Raw genomic sequence first — 26,424 nt, forward strand, 5'->3', positions numbered from 1 at the left:
AATTTAGCATGTGCATTCCAGTGCAAAAGTAGCCCCAAACAAGATTATTTTGTAAAACTAGGAGTGCACTGTGGTCCTAGTTGTGCCATCTCTTTACTGTGTGGCATTGGAGAGTTTATCCAGTCATGTTATAAACCTGCCGCTGTGTGACTTTTTCTGTTATTAACCAATCCATGTGATCTGCATATCAGCACTGACATTGTGATCACACAGGCTAAAGTAATCTATACCATTATCGTTATTTTTTTTTGGGCATGAGAACAGGTCTGGGAAACACATTGCATCCTATCCTAATTATTTATATTGACACCAATGCATTTTGAGAGAGAAGGAATATAAATTAGAATATGAAATATAGTAAATGGGAAAAAAGAGATGCCGGATAGTTGTTACTGTACTAAAAAAGACAATCCAGGTATTAAAAAAAAATATAGTAAAATAATGGAACTCAGACACTTTGATTCCAAAGCATGGTGTCTTACAGAAAAGACAAAAAGAAGGCCTTTTTGCACCATAGTGTTATAATCACTATTTTACTGCAGATAGATTACAAAGTCTCCTATTAGCATGTAACCTTATAAAAAAAAAAAATAGTGTACACGTGAGCTAGAGCGGCACACCATGTCTTTGGATCTTGACTGAAAACAAAAAGAAAATCTTTCATTACCTTCAACGGTTACAATCAGAAACTTTAATTAAGTAACCAGCATGCAAAGGCCTGCAACCCTGGTATAAATCAGTTACACAAAGAGCCTTAATGCTTCTATCTGTGAAACAAGCACCAATGCCACTATGAACATACAAAGCTTATCACTGATTACATTATTGATTTGTCAAGCTGAAGAAACAAAGACCGCATGAAGCTTTAAGCTCATAAATCACCGTGCCATGCCATTGCAACATATTTTTTAAAACCCACAAATCTCCAGTTAGAAGCCACGCTGACAGACTACCTAGTTATTCATCAAAAGCAGAATAATTCACTAAATGCCCAGCTCCGCCTGTGATGCCTGCCTGCTCGGAGCTTGATTTATGTTCTTCTCACCGTTAAGTGGCCCTCGTGATGACCAGGGAAATGTATGAATAAATATTCCGTGGCTACCAGCTGCATTATAGAGTCACCCAGGAATTCCATCCTCTGGTTGTGGCCTCTGTAGGAGACGGAAAAGAAAAATTAATAGAGAGAAATCGATATTTATTCAAGGAGTAACAAATGAAAATAAAGAGTCATACACACATTTTCTTTTACTAGTGCATACAGAGACAAATGTTGTTCATTAACTGCTCCTATTTACAAACATGATCACAAAGCCCTCTTTTAGCTAAGGCCTTGTGCCCTAAATCATGAAAACAAAAAAATAAATAAAAGAAAAAGGATCAAGGACAGAGTACTTGTCGCTTTGTAAATTGATCACATTATATGAAATAACTAGCGGTGGCTGAGCATCTCTATTGCAGAAAAAAAATAGGCCAGGAATAGTCTTTATTATTAAAAGTCGCAGATAACAAATGGATGACCGAAGCTGTCTGGGAAGAAGCAGTTTCGTAAAGTAGGCTGCACTGCCAGTTCCCCAAGTACTCTGAGGCCAAAGCTTTCACATATGCCTTCTGCATTAATCTTACAGCAAACAGGTTATATTTGGGAATGTCAAGGATTTTATTATCTCTTAACATTACATATTCAACTGAACTGTGCAGACAGGAAACTTAAACTGTTCTACAATTTGTAGTTTTTTTCTAAGACTGACTTTAATGACAGCTGTCTGAAGTCATTAAAGAAATCCACACCCCCGCTGTATAAGACTAAGGTAAGTATTAAGGGAACAAACCATAACTTTTATTAACACGTTACAAAGGCAGCTCGTGCAAAGGCTAATTCTCACAAGCCATTTTCCCCAAAGAGGAGGTATGAAATACCTTTGATGAAAGTGTACCAAAGTTGAGGTAGGTTTGACATAAAGCAAGCTCAGTCACAAAAGGCGTTTGTTCACCTCTCTACACTAAGAATTAATTATCTATGGCCATTCAAACCTTAAAAAATATTTATCAAATCAAAGCAAAGCCTGTCCTTTACGTTGTAAGGGATCACATATAACACCCCTGGCTATATGCTTCATGCATGCCCATGATCCTATTGGGAATAAAAAAGCTTTTGAATGTCATTAGGATAGCGTATCGTCTTCTTAAATTCAGATAACATTGCAGAATACATTGCTCTGAGAATTCTAAATCCAGGTTGTTAATATAAGACCTGTCAACGCAAATGCGTTCTCTCAAAAAGATCATAGATCTCCCCTTGAGAATGCTTTCTTTTTAACTTACTCTACAGTTGGCCAGTACCATCTATGTTCAGGCACCATCCAGAAACATCATCTACCTACTTGACTAACATGCTAGCACAGAGCATATCCAATCATGTGAACCCAACTGAAAGTTCAGTAGTTCTTCATGATTTTAACTGTGTATATATGACGTATGTAAATCTGTCCCCTTCTGACGACTCTCACCTTTTAGTGGTGCCAAAACATTATAAAAGTCACAACAGTTCCAGCAGACTACAGTTTACTTTGATTTAAATCTGTGTTCTCATTATGTATAGCAAATAATCTTTAAATTTTTTTATTTTTTTTACCAAAAATACACATTTAGTGCATGGCACGAGTTTCCAGAGCACTAAGGGTTATCTAAATAGATCACACAGCAGCTTTCTATGCCTTGTCCCTGTTTTGAGGCTTCCAATTAGGGTGCAGTCACTTTTCTGATGACTTGTTTCAATTCTCTTAACAAGGAGCTTCTTTTAGCATTGCTGAAAAGTCATACTAACAATTTGAAATAAACTGCTGGAAAAATAGAGGATTACATAACATTACAATTGAATATTAACCTAATTTGAGGTAGTATACAAAGAAAGAGAATAAGTAGAAAAATGATAAAACATTCCCCTTAATACAGTGTGACTTCACATTTTAGTGCCAGTGTTACGGTACCTAATTTTACAACCCAGCCATTCTTAGGAGCTGTAAGATTAAAGCCAGCCATAGCAGGAAACGGGCAAGATTCAAACTACGTATGGGCAGGCTGAATGTACCCAAGCTGATCGATCGATTAACTTGGGAACAACCAGCCTGTCTGATTTTACATGCAATTGGAAACTCGCTTACTCTGTGGCTGGCTTTAGTGTCTAAGCAGAGGAAATTATTGGTGCAACAAGATAATAACACACATATGACAGCAAATGATAATTCCTGTAATGTTGCAATGCGTGACACTGCCTTCATTGCTCTCTGAACTGATGCTCTTACTTACATAAATGGCAGGGGTTCTGGCTAAAACACTTCTAGAACATAACTGTCTTATAAATATGTAATTTCACAAATTTGCTACTTATTTTATCAGATAATTTCCAAAAAAAACTTCAATATGACAGCTGAAGTTACTTTAATGGACAATTATTATTCATTTTAAGCTACCTTTTTGAAATTATTTTTTATCATCCTATTTTTATTTAAGTTCCTATGTAGGACATAGTCTGCCTTAATAAATTCCCACTTGAAGCTGTACAGGCATTGGTCTTGTTTTTCTATAAGCAAAGAAATGGAGAGGGCAAAACTCAGTAGTAGCAATGGCTCAATGTCTCCCTCGCTAGCAATACAACATATTACTTCATCCTTATTAGATGCCTCCTTTGACCCTTCAAAGACACTTATTAAAACAAGCACACAGAGCTGATGTCCCATTAAAGTAATAAACACTTCACACTTGACCACACACAGTGTGATTCTGTCATTAAACCCAAGTGACACATGAGATGGGTGTTAAATGAGTCAACATATTAATATGGACAGATCAAAAGCGATTGTGTGCAAAGTTGGTATATCACATTAGGCAGCACATTAGCGCAATGAATAGCTTGGTTATATGCCAAAGCCTCGAGTTGAGATTACAGCAAATTATTAGCTACACTAGGTTTGTATGTTCTGCCCATGCATGAGAGGGCCACAAACTGCAAAACATGTTAACATTTGCTGCTGTCACAACTGGCCCCTGTGTGTGTGTGACTTGAATATTAGATTGTAAGTTCCACTGGGGTGGAAATACAGGAAATGATTGTAAGAGGCTCATTAATAAGAAAGAGCTCATCAATCACTCTTCCCTTATAGGGTGGAAAAGGGTAAGAGCCTTCACCAGGCTTTCGTTACTGTCCGATTCCTAACTGGGGTGATATCCCTTTACATCCTACTCCAGGGATTGCAGACACAGGGGTACAAAGTTGGGAACCTCACAACTAGCGCACAAACAAAAAACAACCTGACAAAGGTTTCCAGTCTTCTTCACACTACTAAAATTTGTTCATAGCATTCTTCCATTCTCTAAGATTACTGTTACTGGGACATTTTCTGAGGGGAATCCTACCTGGAGGAAACAGCAGGCATAACAGAGTTTTTAGTTTGAGCTTTCTTTTAGCCAGCTGCCGACCGCCGATATACGTCGGCAGAATAGCACAGGTGGGCAAATGAGTGTACCTGTATATCCCTCCCTCCCCGTGGGCGATCGCACCCCCCTGTCCCTGCGGCTATGGAATCACTAGAAGACCGGTCAGTTCTCAGGACCAGACCAATGATTTATGGTCTGGACCTGCCGATTGGCCCTAACTAATTAAATCCTTGCCTTGTCTGTGTAAATGTAAACACTGACAGGAGGAAGTGATATCATCTCTCCTGGTGGAGTCTTTTTGATTCCAGTGAGAGGAGAGAAGACGTCTTACTGTCAGTTGCACAACACTATACTAACACCAGAACACATAGGTACACTTGCCACCCCCTGATCACCCAGGCCTGATCCCTGTGAACGCTAACAGTTTTGTTTGGTAGCTTTTAAAGCAGTCGCTGAGTCAGGAGCTCTTTTTCCTGTGAGTCTCACTAGTGTACCAGTAAATTTAGAGACCAAAATGTAAAATTGAAGGTACGCTAGTGAAGAGGCCTACACGTTTCTGAGCATGACAGATAGTGAAGAGGAAGTTATGCATCTATCAAAATACGATTCAGTAGAGAGCACCCTGACAGATAGCTCTGACAATGGAGTTGTGGTCCCTGCCAAGGTCAGGCGTACCGTTCCCTATTCTTCTGCTGTCGTTGAGGTGAAAGAACGGCAGAACTCTCGTATCAAGCGGAGAGCCAGTACTAGTGCAGCTCATCCTTCTGGTGAACTGGCAAGGACCAGTGACCTAGTACACCCTGGTCGTAGTCAATCCAGCACTGCAGTATCACGTGGTGACGTGGCGAATCCCATAAGTGCAGTTCAAGCTGGTGAGGTGGCTAGCACAACTAGTGTACCGCAGCCACCAAGATGACAAAGACAGGCCCATCAAGCCCATAGTGCCCTTTCTGCTGCATTTGACAATCCTAATTGGGAGCCCACCACTTATGCAGCACCTGTACTTCCCCCATTCACTGGCCAACCCGGAATTCAGGTGGAAACAGTTGATTTTGCGTTACTTGATTTTTATTCGCTGTTTTTCACGGAAGATCCCTGTAGATCTATTGTGGACCAAAGCGATTTGTATGCTGATCAATTCATTGCAGCTAATCCCCATTTAACCCTTGCCAGAGAATGGAAACCTATTATGGTTTCTGAATTTAAGACCTTTCTGGGCCTATCACTCCTCATGGGCATAACTAAAAGGAGTGAGTTGTGGTCATATTGGTCCACTGACCCAATTCACCATATGCCTGTGTTCTCTGACTCCATGGCCAGGGCACGATACGAGCAGATCTTGCAGTTCATGCACTTCAATGATAATGAATTCTGTTGCCCTCGGGGTGACCCTGGATACAATTGGCTCTACAAACCCCTGTCCCCCCATGCTCACATGCAAAGGCGAATGCAAGCATCGGTCTGATGTCATATGTAAACAGCAATTGCACCATGCATGTGAGGTATCACCGCAAAGGTCAGATTGAGGGCAGTAATTAGCAGTAGACCTCCTCTGTAAATCTAAAATGTTAACCTGTAAAGGTTTTTAAAAATGTATGTAGTCTGTCGCCGCTGCACGATTCGCTTCGCAAATACTGTGTGAAAAAAACTAATTGCAACACCCACAATTTTAATCTGTAGGGCCTTTGCTTTAAAAAAAATATACATAATGTTTGAGGGTTCAAAGTAATTTTCTTGCAAAAAAATAATATTCTTTTCATGTAAACAAATAGTGTCAGAAAGGGCTTTGTCTTCAAGTGGTTGATGTGTGACATAAGCTTCTAAATGTTATGCATAAAATGCCAGGACAGTTCAACCCCCCCCCCCCCCCCCAATAACCCCATTTTGGAAAGTAGTCACAACAAAACAACACTTTTTTTTGCACAGGACCCCTGCGTACAGGACCCCGAAAGCCAAGCACCGCCTTCAGGATTTCTAAGGGCGTAAATTGATTTCACTCCTCACTACCTATCGCAGTTTCAAAGGTCATGAAATGACAAGATAGCACAACCCCCCCCCAAATTACACCAAGACACTTCATGCAATTTGTGAGGCATGTGGAATCCATGGAAAATTACAATTTTTTTTTTTTTTTTTTTGCACAAAGTTGTCACTAAATGGTATTCTGTTCAAACATGGCATGGTTACATGTGGAATTACACCCCAAAATACATTCTGCAGCTTGGGAATACCACATGTGTGGGGCTTTTCTAATCGCGTACAGGACCCCAAAAACCAATCCCGCCTTCAGGCTTTCTAAGGGTGTACATTTTTTATTTCTCTCCTCACTGCCTATCACAGTTTCAGAGGCCATGAAATCCCCCCTCCCCCCCAAATGACCCCGTTTTGGAAAGTAGACACACTCAATTTGCTGAGAGGCATGTTGAGTATTTTGCAGATCTCGCTTGTTTTGAAAAAGACAAAAAAAAAGTATTTTTTTTTTTTTTTTACCAAAGACATGTGGCTGAATACATTTTGGCCTAAATGCATGACTAAAATTAAGTTTATTGAATTTTTTTGTATAGCAAAAAGTAGATAATTTTTTTTTTTTTCAAAAATTCCGGTCTTTTTCCTTTTATATCACAAAAAATAAAAATCGCAAAGGCAATCAAATATCATCAAAAGAAAGCACTATTTGACGGAAAAAAAGGACATAAATTTAGTTTGGGGACAGCATTGCATGACTGCGTAATTACCAGTTAAAGCAGCATAGTGCCAAATTGTAAAAAGTGCTCTGGTTATTGAGCAGCCAAATTCTCTGGGGCTGAAGTGGTTAAAGGAGTACATTTTGGTACATACATTTCTGTTGCTCCAATTTGTAAAAAGTATGTTTTCAAGTAGCAATATGATAATAATTAAAAAAAATAAGTCATAAACAACATAAAGCAACAGATTAAATGTCCTTGTGAGTTAACCTATTTTCCTTTACAATGTTTTTATGTTAAAAAAATAAATAAATACTGAAGGCTTTAGTACATAAAGATTGCTTACACAGCCTCCTATTCTGTACTTTTCTACATTTCCTAGCCATGTGTTTGTGTGTGCACCGACTATTATTGAGTATTCTCATCACAAAGAAAGGTATTCACTCTCTATATGTCTCTGCCAGATGACAGATAAAGACATCGGATTCTTTGCTTACAAGGTCAGATGGTTAAATCCCACTGTTCTCAAGGTGAAAGCTCGAGCTAGAAGTCGTATATGAGTAAACTGAACTCCAATTGCTTCTTCAAATTTTATCAGCTTCTTAAGGACTGGTGATGTCTCAATCAGCTGTCGATCAGTGTTAGACTCCTGAAGCTGACAAAAAGAAAAGCGAGAAACTTCTTAAACACAGTTTGCGGCAGACATAAATGCATGGCTTCTGTAACTGTAACAAACAAGGTTAGTATGTTTATATTAAACAAAATGGCAATAAAATGTCAGACTTGCTTCCTTGTCAGCTCTTTTATCAATTTCAGACAGCATTGATAATCAATTTCCTACCGCCGCCTGGCTGGCATACCCATGGATCACCTACACTGCTTATTTGTTTTGATTTGAAAGTTATTCTTATCATAAAAAGTGGCTCCATTAAGGATGAGATGACACCCTGCTAGGCTCAATCCTCTATTTTGCATAGACAGTTGTCATAATTCTCCCAGCTAGTTTATGCAAAAGCAAATAAAGCTGAATCAGAACAGCGTGCAGATCAAAAAGGCAAAAAAGAAATGCCATGTTTATCACTCTAAATGAATTATATGTAGCTACAAATAAAGTAAAAAATGTATCAGTAGACAGCACTATAAATCTACTAAAACACAAATATGTAAACTATACACACGCTGGAGTATATATAAATATATACAGTATCTCACAAAAGTGAGTACACCCCTTACATTTTTGTTAAAATTTAATTCTATCTTTTCATGTGACAAGACTTTAGAAATTACACTTTGCTACAATATAAAGTAGTGAGTGTACAGCTTGTATAACAGTGTAAATGTACTGTCCCCTCAAAATAACTGAACACACAACCATTAATGTCTAAACTGCTGGCAACAAAAATGAGCAAATCTCAAACTGATAATGGCCAAATTGGGCTCAAAGTGTCAATATTTTGTGTGGCCACCATTATTTTCCAACACTGCCTCAACCCTCTTGGGCATAGAGTTTACCAGAGCTTCACAGTTTGCCACTGGATTCCTCATCCACTACTCCATGATGACATCACGAAGCTGGTGGATGTTAAAGACCTTGCACTCCTCCACCTTCCATTTGAGGACGCACCACAGATGCTCAATAGGGTTTAGGTCTGGAGACATGCTTGGCCGGTCCATCACCTTTACCCTCAGCTTCATTAGCAAGGCAGTGGTTGTCTTGGAGGTGTGTTTGGGGTCGTTATTATGTTGGAATAATGACCTGCAGCCCAGTCTCCAAAGGGAAGGGATCATGCTCTGCTTCAGTATGTCACAGTACATGTTGGTATTCATGGTTCCCTCAATGAACTATAGCTCCCCAGTGGCGGCAGCACTCATGCAGCCCCAGACCATGACACTCCCACCACCATGCTTGACTGTAGACAAGACACACTTTTCTTTGTACTCCTCACCTGGTTGCCGCCACACAAGTTTGAAACTATCTGAACAAAATAAGTTTATCTTGGTCTCATCAGACCACTGGACATGGTTCCAGTAATCCATGTCCTAGTCTGCTTGTGTTCAGCAAACAATTTGCAGGCTTTCTTGTGCATAATCTTTAGAAGATGCTTCCTTCTGGGATGATAGCCATGCAGACCAATTTGATGTAGTGTGCGGTGTATGGTCTGAGCACTGACAGGCTGACCCCCCACCCCTTAAACCTCTACAGCAATGCTAGCAGCACTCATACGTCTATTTCCCAAAGACAATCTCTACATATGATGCTGAGCATGTGCACTCAACTTCTTTGGTGGACCATGGTGAGGCCTGTTCTGAGTTGAACCTGTCGAGTTGAACCTGTCCTGTTAAGCCGTTGTATGGTCTTGGGCACCACACTGCAGCTCAGTTTAGGGTCTTGGCAATCTTCTTATAGCCTAGGCCATCTTCATGTAAAGCAACAATTCTTTTTTCAGATCCTCAGAGAGTTCATTGCCATGAGGTGCCATGTTGAACTTCCAGTGACCAGTATGAGCGAGTGAGAGCAATAACAAAAAATTTAACACGCCAGCTCCCCATTCACACCTGAGGCCTTGTAACACTAACGAGTCATATGACACATTTTCACTTATGGGTGTACTCACTATTGTTGCCAGCAGTTTAGACATTAATGGCTGTGTGTTGAGTTTTTTTGAGGGTACAGAAAATTTACAGTTATACAAGCTGTACACTCACTATTTTACATTGTAGAAAAGTGTAATTTCTTCAGTGTTGTCACATGAAAAATGAAAAGATATAATAAAATGTTTACATAAATGTGAAGGGTGTACTCACTTTTGTGAGATACTGTGTGTGTGTGTATATATATATATATATATATATATATATATATATATATATATATACACACACACATACACACACACACACATACACACACACACACACCAGGGTTTTTTCCGTATTTTTTTTTTGCAAATTTTTGTTGGGGACAATAAAAAAGTCAAAATAATCTATATTATACCAATATAATAATACAAGTGATTGATCTTCGAAGAGACAGCAATGAGCAAAGCAGCACGTTAATAGCCTTATTTTGATCAATTATTCCTATTATGTGGTCAAAAGATCCTAGCGTGCATCTTTTATTCTAAGCAGTTATTGAAGACATGATAAAATTCAACCATAAAATAGATGTTTACTTCGTAATTATGAATTGTCCAATGTTAAACTGGTCTAATCACTGACACAACAGTGTCAACCAGATGCGTTATCTGATTGTATTATAACTGGGCAATTTATTCTGGATTCAGCTTTGTACTGTACATGTGCTTGAAGTGGTCATCATCTAGTCTGGCCGTTTATTAGGTACACTTCTTCAGTTGCTTGCTAACAAAAATTGCTAATCAGCCAATCACAGTGCAGCAACTCAAGGCATTTAGGCATCTGGACGTGGTAAAGACAACTTGCTGAAGTTCCAACCGAGCATCAAAATGGGAAAAAAAGGATTTAAGTGACTTTGAACATGGCATGGTTGTTCAGACAGGCTGGTCTGAGTATTTCAAAAACTGCTGATCTACTGGGATTTCCTTGCACAGCCATCTCTAGGGTTTTCAGAGAATGGTCTGAAAAAGAGAAAATATCCAGTAAGCAGCAGCTGTGTGGAGAAAAATGCCTTGTTGATGTCAGAGGAGAATGGGCAGTCTCAGGTTTGAGAGGACAGAAAGGCAACAGTAACTCAAATAACAACGCATTACAACCAAGGTACACAGAATACCATCTCTGAATGCACAACATATTGAAACTTGAAGCTGATGGGCTATAGCAGCAGAAGACAACAGCGGGTGCCACTCTTATCAGCTAGGAACAGGAAACTGAGGCTACAATTCGCACAGATTCACCAAAATTGGACAATACAAAATTAGAAAAATGTTGCCTGGTCTGATGAGTCTTGATTTCAGCTGCGGTAATCAGATAGTAGATTAGAATTTGGCATAAACAACATGAAAGCATGGATCCAACTTGGCTTGTATCAATTGTTCAGGCCAGTTGTGGTGGTGTAATGGTGTGGGGGATATTTTCTTGGCCCACTTTGGACTCCTTAGTACCAACTGAGCATTGTTTAAATGCCACGGTCTACCAGAGTATCGTTGCTGACCATGTCTATTCCTTTATAACTATAGCGTACCCATCTTCTGATGGCTACTTCCGGCAGGATAATGCACCATGCCACAAAGCTCAAATCATCTCAAACTGATTTCTTGAATATGACAATGAGTTCACTGTACTTCAATGGCCTTTACAGTCACCAGATCTGAATCCAATAGATCACCTTTGGGATGTGGTGGAACAGGAGATTTGCATCATGGTTGTGCAGTCGGCAAATCTGCAGCAACTACGTGATGCTATCATGTCGCTATGGACCAAAATCTCAAAAGAATGTTTCCAACACCTTGTTGAATCTGTGCCATGAAGAATTAAGGAAAAGTTCTAAAGGCGAAAAGGGGTCCAACCTGGTACAAGCAAGGTGTACCTAATAAAGTGGCTGATGAGTGTAGTTATGACTATAGGTGAGCAGCCAAATTGCTAGGACAGTGACCACAATCTTACTGTGCTGTTTACCCAGGCTTGAGATCCAGGTAATGTTGACAGATAGCATAGCCGGATCAGCAACCTCTCTGCTGCATTTAAGTACAATACAGCTTGGTCACTGTGACGGAACCGATCCCACACTCCGATTGAGTGCTTCCGTCAGTATACCGCTTCCTAAGTCTGAATATAGAGATCAGATATTCTAACCGCTCACAAGCACAAAACAAGATGACACTTGCTTAGAGCTAACATGGACTCATTTATTAGAACCAAAATGCCAAGTATTTATAATACAGTAGAAGACTAAAACCTAACCTAATTAGCATGAGCAAATTATCTAAATCAACACTCAGACTAGTTGACTGAGAGATAAGACTTTTGGCTCCTAGCTCACTAACAATTCAATAAACATTACCATAAACATAAACACAGGGTTAATTAGCACAAACAACAATGTGTGAATACCCAATACTCAGACTAGACTCATTTACACAACATACAGGTGGCTGGAGTTCATGACATTAGCATCTAACAGTTTGTGTCCCAACAGCATGAGACAACACACATTATATACACATATATACAGCATTGAACCGGACTAGCACAGATTATAGTGGGGTTCTCATTCACCATGTGCCCCTTAAAATCCAGGGCCCATAAACCGTCGGCAAGAGGGTCGCATTCAGTCCTCTCAAAAAGCCTGTGTCCCGGCTAGGTCTGTCACAGTCACCAACTCACTCCCAGACAGCAAACTGGAAAATTCAGTAGCATCGCCATACTGAAAGAATTATCAACCTGCTGTCATTACAAAGGCACCTAAAAGCAGGTAGGCTATATTAGTCAGCAAGTTAACATGCTGTCCCTGAAGTTGGTGCTGAAAGCAGATAAAATGGGCAACACAATTTGTTGCGTTAGGCGCTGTGTAGTCACTGACCAGTCAGGGAGTCCATGCTGAGCGAAATACAGCTAAAAGTACCTACAATGGGCATGTGAACATCAGAACTGGACCATGCAGCAATGTAAGAAGGTAGTCTGATCTGATGAATCACATTTTCCTTTACATCATGTGGATTACCAGGTGTGTGTACGTAAAATGGCTTAGCTGGGGATGAGAAAGCACCAGGATACACTACTGAAAGGAGGCAAGCCGGTGGAGGCATTGTGGTGCTTTGGGTAATGTTATGCTGGGAAACTTTGGGTCCTACCATTCATGTAGATGTTACTTTGACATGTACCATCTACCTAAATGTTGTTGCTGACAAAGCATACCCCTTCATGGAAACAATGTTCCCTGATGTCAGTGGCCTCTTTCATCAAGATAATTGCCCCTGCCACACTGCAAGGATCGCTTGAGGAACACAACAAGTTTGAGGTGTTGACTTGCCCTCCAAATTCTCCAGATCCCAATCCATCATGTGTCTCTGGGATGTGCTGGAAAAACAAGTCTGATCTATGGAGGTCCCACCTCGCAACCTACAAGATTTAAAGGCTCTGCTACCAACATGCTTGGTGCCAGATGCCACAGCATACCTTCAAAGGTCTAGTGGAGTCCATGGCTCGATGAGCCATGGCCGTTTTGATGGCAGAAGCGGACCTACTTAATATTAGGTGGCTGATTTGTGCAGCCCAATGCAATGAAGATAGCACTGCCATATTTGGCAGCCTCATTTTGTTCCACTGCAGTTAACCACTTCAATACAGGGCACTTTCGCCCCCTTCCTTCCCAGCCTTTTCAGCTTTCATCGCTCTAGCGCTTTCAGTGACAATTGCGCGGTCATGCTACACTGTACCCAAATTAAATTTTTATCATTTTGTTCGCACAAATAGAGCTTTATTTTGGTGGTATTTATTCACGACTCCATTTTTTATTTTTTGCGATATAAGCGAAAAAAAAGCGGAAATTTGGAAAAAAAACAATATTTTCTTTTTTCTATTTTAAAAGAAATCCAATAAAATCTAATTTTGTCATAAATTTAAGCCAAAATGTATTCTGCTACATGTTTTTGGTAAAAAAAAATTCAGTTAAGTGTATAATAATTGGTTTGTGTAATCACGGACATATGTACGCAAATGATCATGTACATATGTGTGCAAGTGATCACGTACATATGTGTGCAGATAATCATTGGGACATGTGATTTTAGTGGGACATATGTGGGGGACATGTTTTTATTATTAGGGACATGTGTTTTTATTATTTGGGGACATGTATGTTTTGGGGACATGTGTGGGGACTGTGTTTACACTGTGTGGTGTGTTGTGTGTTTACACTAGACTGATGATCAGTGAGTAAAAAGCTGTAAAAACAGCTCATACTCACTGATCATCAGCTGGCTGCAGCGATCTGCTCTCCTCTCCTCAGCGATGACTTCTGTGTGAGGAGAGGAGGAGATGATTGCCTAGCAACCGGCTGTTTGTTTACATCACATGACGGCCGTGATTGGACAGGGCCGTCATGTGATCAGGAGGGCCAATCACAGAGCCCTCCTGCCGATCTGAGATGTGCCGTGTCCGGGTGACACGTGCACATCGGGATCGCGCCGCTACGCGCGCGATCCCGCTCCTTCTGAAGGACGTTCCTGAATGTCCTATCAGAAGTAGACGGCTCCCACCCGGCCGTATATATGCATTGGCCGGGTGGGAAGTGGTTAAACAATACATGGGCAGCAGAAGCTGAACGTAGCTGGGACTTTTTTTTTTTTTTACGGCTGTGCAGTGTCGGGGCCACATAGTAAAGGTCTCAGGAGAGGGCTTGAATGTAAGTATGTATTTGGGAAAAATGAGGGGCGGGGGGAAGATTTAAAGGAAAACTTCACTGCAATTAAGCCGGGATTTCTCAACCAGACTTCCAGGAAACCCCAGGGTTCCTGCAGAGGTTAGTAGGGGTTCCTTGAGCAATGTCTGCCTCTCCGATAAATCACCACTGATCTTTTTTGCCATCTGTAAGGGGGTAATTCTTCCCCAATGACCACAAGTGCAAGGAGCACTCTTCCCACTGACTATCACACAAATGTATCAAGAGTTCTAGATATAGTCATTTTTAGCATTTAGTTATTTCAAGGGTTCCTTTGTGTTGAGAAAGGCTGAATTAAGCAATACCGTTTTTGGCTGCAGCTTGTCTGAGTCCTACTTACTAGACTATGCACGAGTATGACCATATTAATGAAGTCATCATTCTGCACACTCTGCCTGTCAGTAAACAGGTTTAAGTTGATAGTACTGTGTAATGCTATATATAAGTGTAGCCCCCACCTCTCCCAGAGCTACTGTGCACAGTGATTAAAGAAAGGTAATATAAAGGCAAATTCAAGTACTTATACTAGCAGTACCTAAAACACATTTAATGATATTTAGGGAATACATAATTACACACTACATGGCGGTCCTTTATATCTGCCTGGAGTTTAGTTTTAAAAGTGGTGCATAATACATTTCTAATGATCTTGGAATACCCAACAGGCCTTATAGAAATTCACAGCATGCACCAATACCACTGTAATCAGTTTAGCATTTCATTCTTTATCTCCAGCACTGAATATGACACTGGAAAGAACAACAATCTTACAAAACTGAAAACTTAATATTAAATATTAATAATAAAATGTTTCAGCTGTATGCAAAACTGTTTGGCATGTCTGTGTTTTTAGATTAAGGCCTCTTTTAAACAATGGCTTGTTCACATCATAAAAAATAAAAAATGACATCTTCGCCCTTAGCAAAATAAAAAAGTCACTAAAATAAATGTTCTTGCGGGACAGAAAAGAAATTGGCTCATGTTTGTCGGAGGCAGAGTTAATTCCAGTTGTTTGGTTTACACACTTCAGAGGATGATATATATATGTATACAGCACACAGCTTGTTAATAAATCTAGTACTGGTATCATGAATGTCACAGAAAAGAATCAAAGAGAAGCAGCAAATAAATAAAGAGCAATAAATGCTACTATATATATTACAATAAAGGGAGAGTTTGCTTACTTGAAGTGGGTGTAGGGGAAAATTAAGCCACACGTCCCGCAGGTCCTGTAGATGTTGAAAAATGTCATTAATGCTCTAGGCAATCATTTAGCAAATTCCACAGCACTAAATAAAATGTCATTACTTGAAATACGCAACTATTTTAGATGCTGACTCGGCTCATGGAAAATCCAATACTGCCTGCAAATTAATTTGAAAATAAAGAGCATATACACAACTGATAACTACTCAAGGTCCTACTAAGCAAAGCTTAAGAGTGGAGAAAAGGATAATGTCACTGAATGAAGTCGGGATAACAAAGAAAAATAAAAAGCGAAATGTCACATGTATTGCTATACTGTATACCGTCAAATGTTAGTGAATTAAAAGCATTCTAGATGTTCACAAGTTAAGGGTGTCACACTTTTAATGGTCAAATACATACATGTTACTGGAACGCAAAGATAAGGGGGAAAAAAAAAATACATGTTAAAAGTGATTTTTTTCACTATCTTCTAGAACTGGAACTGCAATTTAAACATGTGTCCCATGTATGGGATTGATTTACTAAGGGCAAAAATCTATTTCACTTTGCACAGTGAATTTTCACTTTGCTTAATTCTCCTTAAATGCATTAAAGTGGAACTTTAGTCAGAAAATTTGTCCAACTAGGTCATCTCAGGCTGGCCCCTTTTGCAGGTATACCGTATTTATCGGCGTATAACACGCACCCCAAGTTTAGGAGGGAATTTAAAAGAAAAAAACTTTTAGGAGGGCAGTTTAAGGAAAAAAACTTACATATAAATGCCCATCCATGCAGCCTTATCAGTGTCATTTGCAGCCTTGCATTGCAGCCTTGTCGGTCATTTGCAGCCTTGTCGGTCATTTGCAGCCTTGTCGGTCATTTGCCGCCTTGTCGGTCATTTGCAGCCTTATCGGTCATTTGCAGTCTTGTCAGCGTCCTTGGCATTTAAAAATAGCGCCGCCGTGATACAGAGCAGAGGTCCTGTGTATTTCGGCAGCGCTCGGTAGTTCTTGGCCGTTCTCTGCTATTTTCGGCCACACTCGGCCGTTCTCGGCGGCTTTCGAAAAGCCGCCGAGGACGCCCGAAAATACCCAGAAGCCGCAGAGAACGGCGGAAAGGTTTGGAAACAGCAGGGGGGGTCAGCGTATAACAAGCACCCCCAATTTCCCTCTGATTTTAGGGGGGAAAAGGTGCGTGTTATACGCCGATAAATACAGTAGTTACTGTGGGAAAAACAATTCTTTGATCCAATGTAGATTTTTGGAAGTTTGACCACTTACAAATAAATGGGTCTATAATTTGAATCATAGGTGTATTTTAAACGATAGAGACAGAATATCAACTAAAAACCTAGAAAAAACACAAATGTTATAAATTGAGTTGCAGTTCAGTGGGTAAAAAAAGTATTTGATTCCCAAGCAAAACATGACTTAGTACTTGGTGGAAAAACCCTTGCTAGTCAGCACAGAGGTAAGATGTTTCCTGTAGTTGGTTAGCAGGTTTGCACACATCTCAGGAGGGATTTTGGTCCACTCTGCTTAACAGATCTTCTCTAAATGCTTAAGGTTTCTTGGCTGTTGCCTGGCAACTCAAAGTTTCAGCTCTCTCCATACATTTTCTATAGGATTAAGGTCTGGAGACTGGCTAGGCCACTCCTTGACCTTAATGTGCTTCACTCCTTTGTTGCCTTGGCGTTATGTTTTGGGTCATTGTCATACTAGAAGACCCATTCACGACCCAGCTTCAGTGTTCTGGCTGAGGGAAGAAGATTCTCATCCAAGATTTTAACAGCCCCAAAGCATAATGTTTCCACCACCGTGCTTGACTGCAGCGATGGTGTTCTTAAGGGCATAATCAGCATTTTTCTTTCTCCAAACACAGCGAGTCAACTTTAATATATAAAAAAAAAATGTTGGTCTAATCTGACTACAGTACTTTCTCCCAATCCTTCTCTGAATAATTTAGATGTTCATTGGCAAACTTCAGATGGGCCTGTACATGTGCCTTCTTGAGGAGCAGGATCTTGTGGACGCTACAGGATTTCAATCCATGGAGGCGTATTGTGTTACTATTAACACAATAACACAACACAATAGGACACACCTTCACAGGGTCTCCAAAGATGCCATCGCATTTTGAGAGAGCCAAACCTGGAACCGTTACAGTAACAGTTACAAATAAAAGTGAAAAAATAAATTAATTAAAAAATTTAAAAAAAAAGTAAAAATATATAAAATAAAAAAGTCAAAAATAGATGTCGTTTTATTTCTCTCTCTCTCTACTGTTCTGCCCTTTTTACTATGCTTTATAATGTCTGCTTTTCAGGTATGTAATTCTTTACTGTGTTTTATTGTTAACCATTATTTTCTTTTTAGGCATGCCATTCAGCTGAGGCACTGATTCATTTATCTTGACAGCAACATCGTTTGCTCTCACGAAACATGAATCAGCGACTCCAGCACTGTAGGAGGGAATTTCACCATCACAGTAAAAATCACAAAAGCTCTCATTTGTTTTTGAAAATTAAGAAAGAAAAGAAAAAAAATTTTTTTTTTTTTCAATTCTTTGTGACAAAAAGCGAGATCTGCAAAATACTCAACATGCCTCCTAGTAAATAGCTTGGGGTGTCTACTTTCCAAAATTAGGTAATTTGTGCTATCTGGGCATTTCATGGCCTCTGAAACTATTATAGGTAGTGAGGAGTGAAATCAAAAATTTACACCCTTATAAATCCTGAAGGCAGTGATTGGTTTTTCGGGGTCATGTACACGACTAGACTGCCAAAAAGTCCTACAAATGTTGTATCCCTGTACTTGAGAAGCAACAGAATGTATTTTGGGGTGTAATTTCACATATACCCATGGCATGTTTGAGCAATAAATCATTTCAGTGACAACTTTGCGTAAAAATATATTTATCTTTTTTGTCATTCTTCAATCACAAAAAAAAAAATATTAAATGTGCTCAACAAGCCTCTCAGCAAATTCCTTTGGGTGTTTACTTTCCAAAATGGGGTCATTGTATTGCCCTGCCATTTTAGCAAATCAAGAAATGAGATAGTCAGTCAAACTAAAAGCTGCATAAATTCTAGAAAATGTAGCCTAGTTTGTACATGCTATAACTTTTGCGAAAACCAATAAATATACGCTTATTGATTTTTTTTTTTTACCCGAGACATGTGGACATATGCTTTTTGGCCTAAATTTATAACTAAAATTGATTTTATTGTATTTTTTATAGCAAAAAGTAAAAAAATATTTTTGTTTTTCAAAATTGTCGGTATTTTTTCAATTTTATTGGAAAAAATTAAAACCGCAGAGGTGAATATATACAAGCAAAAGAAAGCTCTATTTGTATGGAAAAAAGGACGCAAATTTAGTTTGGGTACAGCATTGCATGACCACGCAATTACCAGTTAAAGCAGTGCAGTGCCAAATTGTAAAGTGCTCTGTTCAGGAAGGGGGTAAATCCTTATGGGGCTGAAGTGGTTAAAGAAGGTGCTGCATTTTCTTTAATTTATGCATGTTATAAAAAATTCACATTGCAGCAATTTATATATATTGTTTTACTAGATTTGAATTGACTGAATAGAGTAAATACGCCAGGACAAATTTAACAGGTATATGATTATAAGCACTGTTGCCAGGACAACACTTCCATTTCACTTTAGCAGTTTTATTGACATATTGAAACATGTACACAGGGTTACAAAGGCAAACACGTGCAAATATATGCTACAGACCCTAGCACTACTTAAGGGCTTGCTGGAATGTTTTGTTAGTCTTCAAAAGTGTTGTAATTTATGGATATGGCTTTCAGTGCACAGCCGTCTACAGCACTTAAGTTATTCTCCATATTATGTATTGAACTTAGTTTGTAAAAAAGTTTTTCCTACATGTCCATGGCCCCCAATTGTAACCTAACCCTTTTAAGCTGACCTCAACATTTAACAAAATCACTAAACCTAACCCTTAAACTATCCATAACACTTAAAGTGTATGTCTAAGAAAAATAAAACAAATAGAACATATCTGTTGCATTTTTGCAATGCATACACATTTCCACAGATTTTATCTCTTTCAAAACACACCAGTTACAGAAAAAATGCCTGTTGACCCTGCCAGAAGTCCAGTGTATTTCTAACTTCCTGCAGTGAATTTACAAGGATGATTGTGCTGCCATGAAACATCAAAAAGTGCTGTAAGCCCTACCCGAGGTCTATGCTGCTGTACTACAGAACTCCTCTCCCATTATGTTATGAAAATTAGGTGGGGGGGGGGGGGGGACTGTTTCAATTGTACAGCAGGGGAGAACTAAACAGTATTTTTACATAGGGAAATATGCATGTACTGCTAATATGCATTTTTTTGGGCACAGTCAGACTTTAAAAGAGAAATATGCGTTTACAAAAAAAAACACGTAGGTGGATGCAGCACTGATCCACTGCCTCTGTATTGTGAACTAACTCCCTGCTTTGCCCTTCCAGTGCTCACTGGAGTGCAAGGTTGGGGAGAGGAGGGAGTGGCTGGCTCGGTGTCCCAGCAGCACAGCTGAGAGCCTGAGCTAGCCTCTGTTCCAGCCATCTGGATAGATCCAGACTGTAAAGTCAGGATCTTTTCCCAGCCTGGACAAGGTGAATGATGTCACAGGAGTACAGAATGAACGGCACTCCTGTGATCCATAGGCAAAGCATAGCAAAAAAAAAAAAAAAAAAAAAGCTTTGGCCATACTTTTGTCCACCCACCTCCCACAGTAGAAGTCAAAAACCTATACATTTACCTTCATATTTGCTCTTGAGATATTCACTTTGTGGCATGGCACAACCTTTGCATAAAAAAGTCCCGGCCATGTTCAGCTCTTACAGCACTTGCAGAGAGCTGGACAATGCTGCCTATCTTATTCATTCCTATGGCTAGGTTGACCATGAGTATAGCCCTAGTCATAAAAAAGAACAGATCAAACAATGCACATGGCACAGTGTAAAATCTAGGAACCAGAGCTGCAAGTAATTAGTCACCAAAACTAAAGTTATTGGCTGCTCCTGTCATTGTCTTGAAGTATTGGAAGTCTACAGTCCCGCCTCCTATTTTCGAATAGGCCCAGATACTTAATGGCATAATGGCAATGGAGACTCTGGTGGCGGAGGATGGCACAGATCCTGAGTTGACCCATACTACTTGGACTTGCTGGAGGGCCTACAGTGACTCCAACAACTTCCAGGCTTTAGTTTCACAGTAAGTTGGATGTTCTTGCCTTCCATAATTCTGCTTGCTTGTTTTTGGGCACTTCTTCAGACCTGGTTTTAGGAACTAGATCATCACTGGAGGATCTATGAGTACTCCCAGGGCAGTTTCTTTCCCCCTGGATATTATCCTTTAGTTTCTTCTTCACTTTTCTACCATTATTTTTTTTTACTAGCTGGTCGTATTTTGTCAATTGGTTGTCTATCTATGACAACCATTTTCTTTGGTGATACACAGGTTAGTTACATTTTTCCTATGCTCCCTTGTTAATGATTGTGGTTGTTTTATTATTACAGATACAAGCATTTGTTTTCTGTACTTTCCTCATGGGCATATTTGAGTTTTTCACCATATTTAGTTTTCCATATCTGTACTTTTTATTTTTTTACCTAGAATTTAGCTGGATGATATTGTAATGCTTTATACAATTTCATGATATGGAATGTTACTTGATGTCTTTTAAAACTCTAAATATGTATTATTCTAAATAAACAGTTATTTGACTAAAAAAGACTAAAGTTGTCTTCTTACCTACACTGAAACTTTGCACTTGCCATGATCCTATTAACTAATTTTTAACATAAAACTTTAAAACAACCTTTAACACTTATGCCCTGTACACACGGTCGGACATTCCGACAACAAAATCCGTCAGATTTTGTCCTAAACTTGTGTTGCATACACACGGTCGGACAAAGTTGTCGGAAAATCCGATCGTTCGGAACGTGATGACGTTCGTTCGTTATGACGGGACTACGTTGAGGCTACTAGCCAATAGCTCTGGTCTCGTAATTTGATATGAGCATGTGTGGCACTTTGTCCGATTGGAATTCTCTACAAACGATCGGAAAAAGTCAGATCGGATTTTGTTGTCGGAAAATTAGAGATCCTGCTCTCAAATTTTTTCCGTCGGAATTTCTGATGGAAAAAGTCTGATAGAGCCCACACATGATCGGATTTTCCGACAATATAATCCAATTGGACATTTTCCATCGGAATTTTCGACCGTGTGTACAAGGCATTAGGCTAAACCCTAAAATCCCCTTATTTACAAATTTTCCATTAAAACGCTCCGAAAATTTAAATTAAATATCACTTATGAGCAAAGATCTGTAAGCACAGTAAGGGCCCTGTCACACTTCTCAGTTGAAAAAAAAATGCATATATGGTTTTGATGCATTTTTGGCACATCTTTTTTTTGGTGCTCTTTTTAAACATGCAACAAAAACACAGCATGCAGGACTTTAGAAAAATCTCCACAGCACATCAGTGTGAAGAGTTCCATAAGATTATTATTATTATTATTATTATTAACGATTTATATAGCGCCAACAGTTTACGCAGCGCTTTAATATGTATAGGGGGGACAACACAATTACAGTACAATACAAGAGGTACAGGAGGGCCCTGCTCATAGCGTTTACATTCTAAAGGGAGGGGGTGGTGGTACAAAAGGTAATAGCTGCAGAAAATTATTTGATGGGGGCGGCTCGGGGACAATTAGGTGGGTGTGGGATAGGCTTCCCTGAATAAATGAGTTTTCAGGGAACTCTTAAAGGTGGACAGGGTAGGGGCTGAGCGGACAGACTGGGGCAGGGAGTTCCAGAGGATGGGAGAGGCTCTGGAGAAGTCTTGAAGGCGAGCATGAGAGGAAGTAACAAGGGAGCTAGAAAGCAGGTTTAAGATTTAAAAAGGGATACATTTTTCATGCATTTTTTGTATTAGTTTTTTTCACTTGATCTGGCCAAGTGACTTCTGTTGCTAGCAACCGAGAACCTTTACTACAAAATACATTTCCAGTATTGTTCAACTCTATGCTGTTCACAGAAATCATATTGGGCACTATGGTAGCTCGCTGGTTGGCTGTTTTGATTTTTCCTAGAGTAAACCCAAAACATACTGGCTTCTAAACATTGGTCCTACTTTATCACTGTACTAAGTACAATGTGACTGGCTCTGTGTAGTCTGCAAAGCAGTGTGAAAAACGGACACGTATTAGAAAAAACAAAATAAAGTCATCTGCTTTGACTTTGTAAACTATACTAATCAGATAACGTATACATCATATTACCAGAACTTTATCTGTGCTTCAAATATACCTACATATAGCACAAATGTAAATGAGCCATACAGGAAGTAAAATTAAAAATTGATTATATCTGCAATTATGCTTGATTCTTAGTCTATCATCCACTGACTTGGCAGTAAACATTTATAATTTTTAAGGGATCATTACCTGAGTGCCAAACAACAACCTCCCAAATAACTCCTTTGCCTCTTCAAGTCCACCTTCATAGTAAACAGCACCTGTAGAAACATGTAGGCAAATGGGGTAGAAAATTTTCCCAGCACTCATATCAAAAGGTCCAAACTCTCAACACAAACATCTGTTTAAACATGTTCTAGAGCATGGGTCTTCAAACTACGGTCCTCCAGTTGTTTAGGAACTACAATTCCCATCATGCCTGGTCATGTCTGTGAATGTCAGAGTTTTACAATGCCTCATGGGATGTGTAGTTTCACAACAGCTGGAGGGCCGTAGTTTGAGGATCCCTGTTCTAGAGTATTAAAGGACAACAATATAACCCCTCTAATCCTCCCACCCCTCCAGAAATAACCTGTAACAACATCCCTCACCCCAGCTTACTATTATTAAGTTTGCAGCAATGCTTACACCAAAAATCCTATTTAGTGTTGCTGGTATTTGTGCAATGAGCACTCATAGACTTGTATGGGTCCATTTCAGGAAACTGGTGCTGCTTCTAGTATAGCTTCATAAAAGTCGACTAGGGCTCATTGCGCAGGTGCGACCAGCACAGAAAGGGTTTCTGGCAAGAAGTACACAGTGCTGCAGGATGTGGCTTTGCTATAGGAAGTAAGAAGCTGGGGAGTTTTATTACTGGTTAATTTAAGAGGAGTGGGCTAGAGTAGTTTCTTATTAAAGTACAGATGTCGTTCAACATGACTAACGTATACGGTAAGCCAAAAACATTTTTCCTACTTTTAAAAAAAACAAGGAAAACATTATAACTCAGGTTGTCCTGTTGGGTTTCTACTGCTATCCAGACCTCTGTTAGAGAGATTTATCCTCACTTCTTGTCCAGCTGAGAAAGATTCTACCAGACAAGATGCAAGGGATAATCTTCAACAGGATCACTACCAGAAATGAAAATCTGACAGGGGTTCTACCCTGTTCCTTACCCTACCAAAGAAGCATTTTTATTTTTTGTTGGTGTTGCAGTTGGTGACTATTGTACACTTCTTGACTGATATAACATTACCATAAAGATAGGAAGTTTGAGAAAATCTCTGTAATTGAGAGAGAGAGAGAGAAAAAGAAACCTGACACAGGGGCTCTAATCCCTCCCATACTATTCAAAACTGAAAAAAAAAAGTTTTAGCTAGGCATACTGTACACTTTATAGGGGTTGTAAATCCTCATGGTTTTTTACGTTAATGCTTCCTATGCATCAAGGTGAAAAACCTTCTGTCAGTCCCGCTGCTGTCAATCAAATCCAATGACGTGGGCGCCGGGGGGCTGGGTGGGGTCCTACATTCGGCGTCTATGGATGCCGAATGCTGGACTCGGGAGCGCACCCGCAAGGTAACACCCCGGGAGAGCGCTTCTCCTAGGGGGTTAGACGACACTGCTGTGCCCTCTGCACTGAGACCCCAAAACTGCACACTACCTTACACTGCACACACAGCAGGGCATGCACCTAGGGGTCTCCAGTGCACCCTCTGCACTGAAATCACCCCCCTATACTGCCAGGGCTGGACACACACCGCCCAGACAGGAGATGGTAGGGGAGACCCCCAGGGGTCTCTGCTACCTGCCCTGGGACTCCCACCAATCCGAGGGACCAGTTTAAACAGGGGACTTTATCAGGCAGGTCCGACCATCCCTGGAGGGTACCCGCGTCCACCCCAAACCGCACTTAACCATCCATGGTGCAGATGACCCTCCAGACAGAACTCCTCGCCACCGAAGTGGGAGGCTGTTGGCCAAGGGACCGCTGCGACTCAGACCAGAGCCCGTTCATATGCAACCCTGCGAGGCATTTAACTCATGGGCCAGCCTCCGTCCGTTGAGGCTATGTCTTGGCCAACCTAGCGCGTAGCTGTGGTCTGCACTCGCTCAGTGGCTGGACTGGGGAGACCACTGGATCTAGATGATCCAGCCCTTTGCCCAGCACAGCAGTTGATTGCAGATCTCCCAGAAGAAAATGCATAGAAAAAAAGACAAAAAGTAAAATTTGCTAGGACCAAAAGATCCCAGCAGGGAGCTAGGTCCTTACTCCTGGCTAAACAGAAAAAAACTGAATACCTAGAGCAGGGAAGGGGTTATATACTGACTGAGGACAGCCCATGGGCATAGCCAGGTATTTTTTTTTTTGTTCTGTCTACTCCTACTCCTGCAGAGGCAATATAACCCAATGGTCAAGATTAAGGAGGCGCTGTGTCCGTTGATGAACGAAAGAGAAAAAAGGTATAACTACTAAATACGATTATGAAAGGAGGTAATATTTCCAGTTAAGTTTTATAAAAATCCTACTATGTGATAAGAGTTTTGACCCAATAAATGGGACATGCATTCCTGCATAGGACGAAAAATCTGTATTTGCCTCCTTTTTTGTTTTTAAAGTTCTTTGGTCAGTGTTACAGTGAACTGGCATCTTGTTTTCCATTACTGTCAAATTATGATTCTCTGAAAGAGCCTGTAAGGGGACCTATATCTTAAGATTTACCCAGACAAGCTATTACATCTTCTATAATTAACAGTGAAATGCATAAACATATTTTACTGCGTGCAGAAGACATCCCATCTTTGCATATTTGCATATACAGATACTGCAGGAGTGGGAGCTGTCAAGACAGAATTAAATATTGCTGCAGTACTGCACTCAGAGATTATAGTGCAAAGCAATTGAATATGCTGGGACTATATCAAAAGATGATAAAAATATGATGAAAAACACCTGACAGTCCTGAAACAAACAAGATTTCCACTACTTATGGATGCATCTCTCATCAGAAAACCAAACCTTAGAATTTCGGGAAAAAAAAAAAAAACCCTTATACATTCAAATCTTTCTCAGACAGATGTCTCTAATAAGGCTGTAAGAATCCATAAATTGTTCATGCACAAAATCAAAACTATACACTAATTACCCATCAGAGCTTCAAAGCAGTTTGCCATGGCATGCCGCAAATCTGATTCTCTACACAAGTCTGGTCCATGAGCATACAGCATAAAACGATCCAGTTCCAGTTTCTACAGAAGAATAGAAGATCATATTAACAAAACACAGCTCCTGTCATAATTGTGCACACATAAAAACAGCATTCCTTTTTTTTCCTTTGGTCTCTTCTATTTTATATTACATGAAAGCATCCTCTATATATTATATTACAGCGCATCTGAAAAATGGCTTCATCTTAATAGAACTCCTTCAGATAGTAAAATGCAATTTCCAAAGAATAGGCAATATCCCCATTTGCCTGGGACCCCTGTCTA

The 26,424-nt window shown here is 39.9% G+C and overlaps 1 protein-coding gene across 1 annotated transcript in view; it reads right to left on the bottom strand.

Moving 5' to 3' along the window:
• The window catches only part of DROSHA (drosha ribonuclease III), a 579,282-nt gene that overhangs the window by 48,331 nt on the left and 504,527 nt on the right, over positions 1 to 26,424 (bottom strand). The window contains exons 22-26 of the mRNA XM_077492043.1: positions 26,079 to 26,181; positions 23,143 to 23,213; positions 15,660 to 15,704; positions 7,616 to 7,773; positions 1,046 to 1,151 (exon numbers count right to left, since the gene is read on the bottom strand). Of these exons, the coding sequence (XP_077348169.1) occupies positions 1,046 to 1,151; positions 7,616 to 7,773; positions 15,660 to 15,704; positions 23,143 to 23,213; positions 26,079 to 26,181 (483 nt within the window). The remainder of the gene's footprint in view (positions 1 to 1,045; positions 1,152 to 7,615; positions 7,774 to 15,659; positions 15,705 to 23,142; positions 23,214 to 26,078; positions 26,182 to 26,424) is intronic.

The sequence above is a fragment of the Lithobates pipiens genome, unplaced genomic scaffold (assembly GCF_037356315.1).
Source record: "Lithobates pipiens isolate NorthernLeopardFrog02 unplaced genomic scaffold, aLitPip1_a1.2 Scaffold_19, whole genome shotgun sequence".
Lineage (NCBI taxonomy): Eukaryota > Metazoa > Chordata > Amphibia > Anura > Ranidae > Lithobates > Lithobates pipiens.